We start from the raw sequence: 12,999 nt of genomic DNA on the forward strand, positions 1-12,999 counted from the left end.
TTATAATATGAAACATCATAACAACACTTTGCCTGCAAAATATAATATGAATTGATTTGCTATTAGATGCTTTGACCAGAAAGCACCCGTCTAATATATGTTCCAAATGAATCAAATTAATCACATTCTTATTGAGCACTTAGTAGATGTAAATCACCATACTAATGTCCTGGCAACTAAAATTTATTAAAACATAATTCCTGCCTCAAGGCAGCACAGGACATAAGTAACTAAGAATGAGAAGCTAATGAGTTAAGGGAAATAGAAAATAATATGGTTAATGGAAAGTTTATACTTCTGGTTAGGAAAATCTCGAAAGATTTGGTAGAGACAGGTCTGGATCAATGGCCAGAAAAGCAGAGATGAAGAAGGAATCAGAGGAATGAATTCTAAATTTCTCAGAGCAATACTGGGCTGAGGGGGTGTTCCACTGAGTTGGTTTTCATGTGGCTTAGAGGTAGACCCGGGTCCCAGCGAACTTGAGTTTGCACAGGGTAAAATATGGAGGTGTGTGCACAGGAATCATTTAGTGTTTGGGTAGTAATCTATTGTTTCTGAATTCTCAAGATTCACAGACAAAGCTTAATTACGTCTGTATTTAAACCCATTTTTTCAAATGTAATGTCTATGGTTGCATAATCTGAAAAAGAACCAAAAAATGTATGCTCTATTACAAAATTTGAAATATTATTGAAAGGGTCCTTCTGCATAATGGTAATAAAAGAGGCCAGATATGAGGAAAAGGGGACCCAGGAAGAGTCAAGTCAAGGTTCCACCGAGGAACCAAACCAGCCACTTGGAGAGGCCGCTTAGGTCTCTGTTGTACTCTTCAGCGATGATGCCAAGATAAGGCAGTGAGTGTGGCTAGCAAGATAAAGCAAACTAGGTAAGAAAACAGATACATAACATTGAAAAAGAAAAATAGATACAACAGCCTCCAACTGTTCATTAACTCATACTGGATCCACTGCACATTTACTACTGTTTTATGTTAAATATTACATGCAGATTTGTTTACAAACTAAGCTCATTCTTTTATCTGACACCACTTCACCTTACTACTATATTTCAGTACTTACTTCTTTTCCCCTAATGGGTAGAAATTATCTACTTCAGAAATTGTAATTTTCCTACTTTGAAATTTGAAGCAGTTTTTCCAGAAATTCTGGGCTTTTAGGTCACTATTTTCTCATTAATAAAACAGAGATAATATGTCCTAACATATTGATTGTGGGGTGCGTCAAATGAGGACATACACCTAGATCAACTGGAAGCTTGCCAAGCACACTCTTCCCTGGTATTATTATGATAACAAGTAATCCTTAGAAATATTTACTGAATTAAATTCAACTGTCTTTGATAGCAATGTTATAGGTTCTATTCCTAATAATTCCTCATTTTTGACTTATATAAAATTTCTCAATCAAAATACAATTTTTATAGATTTATCATCACATTTTTTTCTGGAACTTCTGAACTAATGAGGTTGTAGCTGAAGGGATTCAGTTACTGACTCCATGTTTTCCATTGCTTCAGTAAGAGCTTTTCGGACAACAAAGGATGGCCATTGACATTTTACAGCACAATAGACCTTGCATGCATATCATGGAATTGTTATGGATTATTTGCCAGAGGTGAATTTTATATCCATATTCATTATAAGCTAAATACCTCAAATTTTTATATGGAGGGAAGAAAAAATAAAACAATAGCCAAGTTATTTAATCAAATCAGTGTTCTTTAATGACTTGCTAGAACCAAGCAATCACATATTTTGTTGAACAGATTGGTGGAAGCACTTATCATATGCATGACCTTCAACTATGTTCATAAGGTGAATTCACCTAAATCAAGCCTCAGAGACTTGGACACTTGTCTAGATAATTCACAAGGAAAAACAATAAATTCTTATGGCTGCAATATACATGACATTTCATAGTTTGGCAAAAAATGAAGGAGACCAAGAGCTGGATAGGGGATAGGGAAGAGGATGAACTCAGAATTATAATGTGTTAATATGTGTACCAACTCCTCACATGGAATATAATCATTCTACACAGCAAACGTATCAATATAATATAAATTACTAAATTAAAAAGTTTCAGATTCACAGAAAGTCAAAAATCCAACTAAAAATGAGGCTTTGAACATATGTTAATCATTTGTGACACTAAGTATCACCACTTGTGACAACTAGTTAAGGTAGAAATAATAATTGGTTAATAATCATAAGTAATTATGAATTATACTCATTAATGAACATGGCATTTTAGTATATATTTTCCATATACATTAAAGTAACATACAGTATGGATAAAAAAAATCCATGGATTTAAAAAAAAAATTGACCACTAGGGATGTAGGTCAGTGGAGAGCTCTTGCCTGCAATGGGAGAAGACCTGAGTTCAAACCTCAAACTGCCAAAAGAAGTAAAAACAGAAATAAACCTAATAATTAATTACATGGCTAAAAATGAAACTTATAGGCAGTTTAGAGAGGAAACTAATTATCACCTGAAGTAAACTGAATCATCAAGGAAAAGAAAATCATTACTTACTTCTGACGTTTATTTCGTGGGCATTTGAGAATAATTTCAGCATGTCCCTTACTTGTACCACCACCTACTTCAGGCCCTCAGGACAGGTGCCACAGAGAATACATGTGCCATGAATCTGTGCAAGAAAGTATTACCTTCTTATAAATCAAACTGAACATAGCTATCCTCATCTGCATTCCAATGTGATGAAGGCCAAAAATGGCTGGGTGTAGGAGCAGCGTCCTCACAGTAAAAAGCAGGCATAACCCTATGCCTAGGTAAATGGCGATGGAACGCTCTGCCTGGTTATCTGGGTCATAGGAAGCTATGATTCTTCCCAGTAAGAGAGGCTGTACTGATTTGGTGACTTCCTGCAGAAGAGAGAAAGCAGAGAAGTTATATTTCATTTCTGCCTTATAAAATGCCCTCATAATTTCTACACAAAAAGTCTCATTTTAGCCAGGTGTCATGGTGCATGCGTGCAGGAGGGCAACTTAACAACTTAGTGGGACCATATCTCAAAACAAAAATAAAAAATACAAAAGGGGCTGTCAGTGCAAAGGTCCTGGGTTCATCCTCAGTAACACACACACACACACACACACACACACGCACGCACACGCACACACACACACACGCACACACAGATATGGTCTGATCTTTAGATTTTGAACGGACACACAGAGAAGGTCCATCAAATATGGAATTTCTGACATTAGATACCTAATATCTGAGTATTTTGCAATACTCAGAATGAAAATAAAAAGCAGATTTGATTGGGGGAGTATTTTTGACTAAAAAGTAAATAATAGTCAAACATAAAAGGGTGCTTTGTGTAATGGGTTGTTAATTACCTAGATGGCAAAAAGCAGTTCCTAAAATTATTCTCATTTAATTTCATAACATCTTTAGGATGGTTATGGGGGCATTATGGCTTTCCTCTGCAAATGAAGAAATAGGTCATTAAGAGCAAGTGACTGATGTAATCTCACAAGAGAACTCTCAATAGCACTCGAGGAATGGTGCTATGTTCAGAATGAACATGGCTTCCCAAGCTAGCTGCCACAAGCAGGGCTGGCTGCAGAAAGGAGCAGCTGCCAGCACTCAGGGATTGCAAAGCCTCTTGCACTGCCATCCCCTTCCCCATCAAGAACAGGTACGGATTTCAGTATGGAATCTGCCAGTGGAATCTACAGCAGATGAGTTTCCAACAACTCAGTTCCTAAAAGGTCCTCAACTGATTGCTAAGCCAAACTGTCCATCAAATTCATTGCCACTTCTCCAAAATGTATGTACAGGAACACATTTGAATAAAGAAGTTCTAATTCTTATTCGTCTTGCTAAATTATCTTCAAAAGGAAAAGAAACATGATCCCCTATTTTGTCTCAGAATGATCTAATGATGCGGAGTATGGGAAGAAATCCTCTAAGGAGATGGTGTTATGCTAATTACTTTCATTGCAAATGTGTATTTCCAAACCTGACTGATCCGCACTGTACTGCTCTCTTTCCCCTTTTCATCTGTTTTTTATTTTCATTCTTCTACGATGTCTTTTCTAAACCTCATGTGCCCAGTACCACTAGCCCTCATTCTGAATAGGTTACCATGTAATCTACATCAATTTCATCCCCAGAGAATCTTACGTAGGTTAGGACCTACATAGAGCTGTCACTAGTCTGACTGACCAACTGTTTTATGCAGCTGCTCTTTCTGTAGCTTATATTCAAAACTTCATTTAGTAACGTAGAAATCAAGATCTAAAGGCAAGAAATTATTCAAAACTTTAAAAGTTCCCAAAGTAATCACAAATGTGAACTATTACAATTCTTTTTCTCACATATTTTATTTTTTAAAGAGAATACAAAATGGTAAAAGAAAAAGAAACATTAGAAACTACAGAATTTCACTGAACAATATAATAGGAATTTGACAGTGGTTGTTGTATTACATAATATTATCTTCAAATTAGTTGTTTAAATTACTAGATATAAACACGCAAAATTGAGGGAAAAAGAAAAAGAAAAAATTTAAGCATTAATTGCTCCTTTCAATAGACCCACACAGCCATATTTTAGATGAGTTTGAATTATAGTAAACAGACAGGAAGGTGCTGAAAAGAAAATTGTTGACTGCCTGCCCAGATATATAACGTGAATAGTTTGCCACACCCACTGAAGAAAACTTGTTTTTCAAAAAGTGCATAATTACAACTTAACACATATCATTTTATGCACGCTTTGTACTACTTTGTACTACATTGGTACACATTTTATATTAATTACATAGTTATACATCTTGAGAACATATATGTAGAATTGTTTTTGAGGTTGAAATTTTATGTCAATTGCATTACAGTGTGCTTTTTGCAGTGTTTTGTTTAATGTGGTATTTTGGAGACATCTCACCGATGTTTACACAGCTACCTTATTTGCTTTCCATGCTGTGTAACATGCCATCCCGTGGGGAAAATGTCAGGTTATTTGCCCATTGCCTACCCTGGGGCAGGTTGTATAGTTTCTACTCCTAATCTATTACAATCAGTGCAAATATTGGCTTGGAAGTTTTTATAAGGTTCCTTAGGTATCTGCCCAGCTTTCTGTAGACCAGATGATTTTATTCCAAAATAATGTTTAAATTAAGATATTTATTTAGATTTAAAATTCTTTATAAAGGGTATCTGAACTACAAATAGCTTCCTGTAGTGCATTTCTAACAATAATATTTAATTCTGAAATTTATTTTCACACTTATTTTCGTACTTTGTCCCAGAATGTTTATAAATTGTTTTTCATAGACAAAGGTCAATATCACATTTATTTGACTTATTTTTCCATTATTAGTGGGTTTTCCCTTGGGCAAGGTGGTCTTCTGAACTGGACACGCTACCCTTGCTGGGAGCATCATGTGTGGCCATGAGGCTTTGAACAGAGAGTATTTATGTTTTCCAGACGTACAAGATAAAGCATCATTTCTTGTTCGCTGCAAGACAGTGACTAGAAGGGTATGGAATGTGCCTGCTGCCTGAGAATTCAACTGCTCATATTTGCTTAGCATAAACGCCTTTTCCCTTTAAAAAATCCATTTTAGAGAAAAATTAGACTATATCAAAATTCTAGAACCACTGGTAAATACCACATTGCAGGAAAGTATTTCGAAGGAGTTGCTTTTGTCTATAGAATGCTAGAAAAATGGTCTGGAAAAAAAATACATATTTTGGGAATTGAGTTGTAGTGCAAGATTTTTGGAGTTAGAGATGGACAGGTTTGAGTAAGGGTTTTTTGTGTTAAGTAATTTAAACTAAATTCTCTGTCATTGAATCTCCATTATATGTTTTTATAACATGTCATCTCTTTCACAATAGAATCATTTCCTGAATTGTTATTTCATTTCAATTTACAAGAAAAAAAGTCAGAATTGGTGTTAGTCTGAATGGAGTAGCTCTTTCATGTTAGTTGTCATCATGCCTCGCCAAGAACTTAATCACCTTTCGAGTGACAATGACTATCTAAAAAGACACTGGTAGTATTACTTCGAGGAACATAGAGCATTTTATTCACAGAAAAAAACACAGTTTATTTTTTGCTAGAAAAATTCCAGTAACAGAGTCATTGCACTACAAACTTTACCAACACATGAAAGTATTAACATTCAAGGACAAAATCATCACTTCAAACTTCCCTCCCCACTACAGTTTTCCCTAATCTGTTTAATGCATCATGTTCTCTGTCATTTACAATGGAACCATTTACAGATATCACCCAATTTTTTTAATTTAGAAAAGAAAACAATGGTACCTGATACCTAGCTTAATCTATGAAGTATAGTCCTTTACAAAATTCACCCCTATGGGCTGGCAAGATAGGTCAGAGGACTAAGCACCTGCTTAGGCAAGTACAGGGACCGGGATTGGATCCCTACACCACCAGCCCTGCCAGCCCTGCCCCCGGGCGCACTGAGCTGGCCACCAAGACCAGGCGTGGTGGTGCACAACTGTAATCCCAGTGCTGGGGAGGCTGAAACAGGAGGATCACTACCAGTCTAAGCTGTAGTGAGACTCTACCAAATACATTTTAAAAAAAAAATCCCCCCAGAGAAACATATTCCTATATTCTTGGTCCATGAAAGCTGTATGTACTCTCGCTCAGACTATTTTCAGAAACACAAGGAATTTCCTGATTTGTTACTACATAGAATAATATAAGCAAAGTGAGGATTGCATGTAAGGAGAAAGAATATAAAATTATTTAATAAAATATTTTATCATACATATTAAGCAAAAATCAAGATAGAATCACTTACTGGTTCACTTAGGTAATAGAAGCTTGATACAAACATTTAAGCCACTGCAATAGTGATGTGAATGCTGAATTCAAGATTGTGAAACGCAAATTCTTATCCCAGCACATGAGCTACATTCTCTGTGTCACTTTAGTTCCTTCCATTCTTCGGATAGTTGTCGCTGAGAGGTGGAGCAGGCCTATTTTGAAGGTCCTCTCTGGTAATAACATCTTATTATATGATCTGCGTCTGCAGAGTGCCATGGAAGAAGCCAAGGATTCTTTGGGTAACTGCCCTGGCCTACATTCTACCACGATGATGGATGTGTTCTTGGAGGGGCACAGATGTGAACAGTGAATTCAAAATACCATCTTTGGAGGGGAGGTGTCAGGTTAGAAAATTACTCAAGTGACTGCATTCCTGATGGGAATAATCTTGGGTCTCATCTTAGATCAGTCTCCCAAGGAAAATTTAAAAGCCTGAAAATACCTCTGAGGAGACAGATTTGCTATCTCACAGAGATATTTTCTAGACCAGGGCTCAAAGTCACTGTGGGTGAATATAAATCCTTCAGCCATTTCTGATCCACAGTACCTGCATTCTTAGGTCAGCGGCTGAGTTCTGGAGATGGGAAAGTCTGCTTTGGCTGCACATTCAGACCATAAAGGAAAGTATTGTGAAAACAGGAAACTGGGCTCGGTTACATCAAATGAATTAATCATAAAAACTCACATTAAAAATTACCATTACAGAGCTGGCCAAATATTAGTGAGACCCTGAACACCCCATAGACCCTTTCCTAAAACATAAGAAAAGGAAAGAAAGGAGGGACAGAGGGAGGGAGGGAAGGATAGAGAAAGGGAAAGAAGGTAAAAGACATATAGACATATAAAATGTCACATAAAATAAAATGACATATAAAAATACCAGAATAAAAAGTGGACAATATAAAAAGGCAACTTAGACACATGAAAAATATAAAGGCACTATTAATATATAAAACCATTAGAAACCAAACATAATGTTAATAAATATAAGATGTTCTTAGCAACTTGAAACTTTCAAAAATTGATGTATCTATTGTTAGTGTGGGCTGGATTTTTATACTCTAGCACTAGGAAAGTAAATTGGTGCACCTTCTGTAGAAGGTAGTTTATTTGTATTTGTGGACTTCAGTATAGTTGAGAAACCTGTTAAGATTTAGCTTTTAATGAAGGGATATATACTAAAAGGCTACGGTAGTGAAAAAATGGAGATAATCTTAATATACAGTAATGAGGAATTGATTAAATAAATTGTAGTATAGCTATATAAGTCCTAAGCAATTAGGTATAAAAACATCTAATGACCAAAAAAAAAAAAAAAGTAATGACATAGAAAAGCATTCATAATACATTCAGACAAAACACAGGTTCATGGCACAATATGTAAAAGAATGATTATTTTCCCTTTCATTAGGTATATATTCCTATGGGGGAAAAATGGAAGGATAAACATCAAATATGTCAGAACTTACCTTATTTTCATAATCAGAAAAGCATACCCAGAAGAATGAATAATCTAAGCAGAAAGTTTCATATAATTTATAACAACTGATAGAAAATATAGAAATATACAAAAAGTAGAAAATAAATGTGCATATGCTAATAACTAATCAAAATGTACTTATTAGCTTATATATTAAAGGATTAAGAATTTGCTTTTTTTTTTTTGGTACTGGAGATCACACGGCATCACTAGGCAGGTCCTTATGCACCTGAGCTATCTCCCCAGCCCAAGAATTTGCTTTTAACCAGGGTGTATATCAGTGCTCAATTTTGGTTTATCTTGATACACTGAAGTCTGGTAGTTAGTTTGGTTTGTACTAATTGCTGAAGGGAGAATTTCTCACATTCACCATAATAAATGGAAATCTATTCCGGTTTAATTCACTCATTGGGTTTATTTTTAAGTGCTTCCTTTGCTTTGCCATGATTGGTTGTAGTTTTTGAAAAGTATATGTACATACACCAAGGATGAAGCTTCAAAAATATACTTGTGAGTGATGGTTTTAGATTTTATTATCAATTCAATATGCTTTTTTGTATTTTCTTTTTAGTGTTTATCAGTTTCATTAATTATGACTAATAACATCTTCATTAGAAATCTAAACTATGTTCTTCAGATTTCAAAACCCCAGTTTGCTAGAACAGTAGCAATAAGAGGTTTAGTTCTAAAAATACAAAAGGAATAGGTGTTAAAACATTAACTTTAATTTTTGAATACTTAGGATCTAGCTATCATTTTTAACATATTAGCACAATATTTTCCTGTGCCTTACAGAATGAATTGTTGTTTCAAGACTTGATAATAGCTTATATAGCGAAATCAGTAAATACAGCATATTTGTGTATTTAGGCGAAAAATCTATCATATCTAACATATATAAAGTATTTGCTATGTACAAGGATGTATTTGTGCTTACTTCACTTAACTCTTAAAACAAATTTGTGAAAAATGTGCTTTTATTTATCTTCGCAGATGAATAAAACAAAAAGAAACAGAAACAGAGTTTAAATAACCTACCCAAAGTTACATGGCTACTAAGCAGCATAACTGGAGTTTGAACTAGGTAGTTTGAAGCCAAAGCTCCCACTCTCTTTATTCTCATTTCCAAACTAATATGAAAACACAACCTTTTCTCTCTCAGTTGCTTGACAATTCATATATCATGATCAATTCAATATTAAACTAGGAAATTAAATTGTAACTTTATTTCACTGTAATTTAGCATTAATGCAGCTTCTCTAGGCCAATATCACATTAAATCCTTTGTTCTTTTGTTTTGCTTTTTGCAGTGCTGAAGATTAAGCCTAGGACCCTGCAGTACTAAGCAAGTACTCTACATTGAGGTACACCCACTTCTTAATGGATCCATAATTTAAAAGATGAAGGCTTATGGAGTCGATACATTGGACTGACTCTCCTTCACCCAGTTAAAGAAACTGAGGTCCAGCCAAGTTTGGGATTTCCTCAAGATCATAAGATAAGTTTATAGCATTAGAATATAAATACAACCCAGAAGAGTTACAAAAAAGTGTTGGCCCTTTGGGGGGAAAATACACACTTGAGTACATCACACATATTTTACATTCTTCACTATATCACATTATCCAGGAACTACAGGCTACAAAGTAAGACCAGATGTTAGACATTACTCTCATGAGATAAACTCATTTATCATTCTATCATCCAGTCAAAATTCTAAGAACACGATCACAAGTAATTCCTAAGTCTATTATGTTTCAAAATTCCACATATAAGAACAGAGATGCTTCTAGTTTACATACCACATTTTACTGAACATAGTGTTAGATTTCTCAGCTTAGTTTCATCTCCAAACTCCTATATAATTCAAAATGCTCCTAGAGCACATTTTTGCTCTACCACTACCTGTAAAAAAAAAACACAGCCCACAGAAGGATGTAGCCACAGGAAAACATGGAACATGAGTCTCTGCTACAGTAGACAAAAAGAAACGGAGTCGTCTAAGCTCTGGCTTTGCCCACTCCGAGTGCAGGTGAGGAAGTGGGTACTAGAAGGAGGAGCAGGAAGTTGAGAGTTAAGGTTGGAAGTCTCAAATAAAGCCATGGGCACATGTTAGATTTAGATTCCTGTCACTCTTACTCAAGGGCTCCTGATTACTCATACTATACTTTTTAGAGCCACTGTTCTAACTAGGCTTTTTCTCTTTTCATGATGCTGTGAAGCCTTGCTACTAAAAAAAAAAAAAAAAAAATGTGGTTCACGGGCAAACATCTCTAGCTGGGTGCTCTCAGAAGCACAGACCTCACATCCCATCCAAAAACTCCAGAAGTCATATCTCATCTTAACTAGATGCCTTGTGAATAATGTACTTACAAAAGTTTGAGAAAGGTGGCCTTTTGCCATTAGCATTAATACTAGTTTTGCTGTGTTGTAAATCTTTCTAATATTCTCATTAAAAAAATTACTTACAGTTCTCCCTGTCTGCCATTTTAGACCCGGTGAAAGTCAGGTCATTTAGTAAACATACTTGGGTCTGTCTACCAGCGTTTTTCAGCCCTGGTTGTACAACTAGAATCACCTGGTGAGCACTTCAAGAATCATATTGTTCCAGGTCCCACATCCCAGACCAAGTAAATCACATTACCTGGGTAAGAGCTGATGCTTACTCTAAAGTAAAACAAAACAAAAAACCCAAGACCCTTATGTTTAAAAGAAGAAATCTACATGTTCTGAACCTCCAAATGTTCTTGCCATAGAACCTGGGGCAAGTTGTAGAGTGCAGTGGGTAGCATGTGCGTTAGCAATGGGTTTGAGGCTAGGGGTGCTATTAGGGAGCAGAGATACTCAGGACATGGAGAAGTACAGGGAGTTCAAAGGGCAGACACTGCTGGGGCTGGAGAAGCAGCCAGCTCGGGGGAAACAGTAGGAGAAAAAAATGCGAAAGAAATCCTATATGGCAGGTCTCAGGGAGTCAATCATAAAGAAGATGCATACAAAAGTCAAACACTTAGGGCAGGACAAATCTCAGTGTAGAGTTCCCCAAAATCTTCTCTGTTAGCACTAGATTTATATTCTAATGCGCACCCAATGATTTAGTCCAAACATAAGCAACAACAGTCTTCTTTTGCAATGGTCTGTGGGACCTGCAAACTCTGACAGTTTGCACACCAAGACTTCTTTATGCCCTTGAACTTCCTAGGACTTAAAGAAAAGTAGCCTGCCTTAAGATGCACTGACGTGTACCCCAGTGTGCCCCAGTGTGACCCTGGAAACATGCCAAGGGCTGCCTAAGAATCAAGAAAGTTTCTGAGTGAAAGCTTATGAATTCCTTAGCATAATAAACATACTTTATAGCCATATTCTCTCAGTGTGTTTACAGACTCCCTCAGCTTAGCTTCCTTCAGACTGTCCTTAACTGACTCTCCCATTCAGTTCTACAATAGCCAGTCTCTTCTCTGCTGGGAGTCTTACATGTTAAAGACAATGTTGTATCTGGCTACTGAATCAGATGGAGAAAAATGAGGTGTATAGTTAATGGTAATAATCCGTAGCTAATATGATTTAAAGTTACATCAGTATTGCAAAGAAAGCTCCTCCATAATGGTATTTCCTTTCTCTTAACCTTTCACAGTTAATATCGAATTTTATAGTACTGTTTTCTCTCAGTCCTGAAAACAAACCCAAACTCCGATGATTATGTGTAGAGGGACTAAGTATATAGAGAGACTGTAAAAGTATGTCCATATATTTCATCAATAGTATTAAAATAATTTCTGGAACCCTTGTTCATTCATCCCAGCTCATTCAATGGAAAGAAGGAAAACCCAGAGAAAGACTCCAAAGAATAAGACGCTGAATATGTCATGCAAAAGGGCAGAGTCCTTACAATGGCTGAACTTCTTCCTATAAGGGACAAAAGAACGAAGTCAACAGAAGCTGGAAAGGGTAGGGAGGAGGAGGGAATAAGGAGAAAGAACTTAATAGGTACAAAATTACAGTTAGAAGGGAGAAAAGTTATAGGACAATCACCATAGATAATAAATTTCTGTTATATTCCAAAATAGCCAGAAGACAAAATTTTGAATGCTTTTGGTGATAAAACATTTGTGGTGTTATAAGGTGATAAATATACTAATTAAACATATTTGTTTACATTTATTTGACAAATACATATTAAATAAATGTAAATGTTTTGAGGTGATAAATATATTAATTACCCTGATTTGATAATTGTGTGCATATACTAAAATATATTGCACCCCATAAATATGTGCCAACTTTACTAAAAGAAAGTTTTGTTCTATTATTTGTTTCATCTTTGTAAGACAGAATATTTTATCTGAGTAACTACTTTGAAGATAATGATATATAGTACATTAATGATTGTTATTCTAGTATTTGATTATTAATTTTTAGCAAAATAAAAAAGGAAGAAAATAATTTTCTTAAAAATTATAATTTTTAAAATATAATTTTAGGGGCCAGGGAGATGGCTCAGTGGAATAAGCACTTCCCTGGCAAGCACAAGGGCCTGAGTTCAATCCCTGGTTCCACCAAAAAATAAAAAAAAAAAAAAAAAAAGTATTCTCTTTCAATCTACCATTAAATTAAATATCAATTGAAGACTCATGAGACAACAAAATGATGTCTGTCAGGA

The 12,999-nt window shown here is 35.5% G+C and overlaps 1 protein-coding gene across 2 annotated transcripts in view; it reads right to left on the reverse strand.

Moving 5' to 3' along the window:
• Cftr (cystic fibrosis transmembrane conductance regulator) overlaps positions 1-12,999 on the reverse strand; it is a 182,797-nt gene that overhangs the window by 137,955 nt on the left and 31,843 nt on the right. For both annotated transcript variants that reach the window (XR_002818877.1, XM_004644850.2), the window contains exon 4: positions 2,692-2,907. Coding sequence is in view for 1 of the 2 variants with exons in the window: in XM_004644850.2 (XP_004644907.1) it covers positions 2,692-2,907 (216 nt within the window). In the remaining variant the exon portion in view is untranslated. The remainder of the gene's footprint in view (positions 1-2,691; positions 2,908-12,999) is intronic.

The sequence above is a fragment of the Octodon degus genome, unplaced genomic scaffold, assembly GCF_000260255.1.
Source record: "Octodon degus isolate 3935 unplaced genomic scaffold, OctDeg1.0 scaffold00213, whole genome shotgun sequence".
Taxonomy (NCBI): Eukaryota; Metazoa; Chordata; class Mammalia; order Rodentia; family Octodontidae; genus Octodon; species Octodon degus.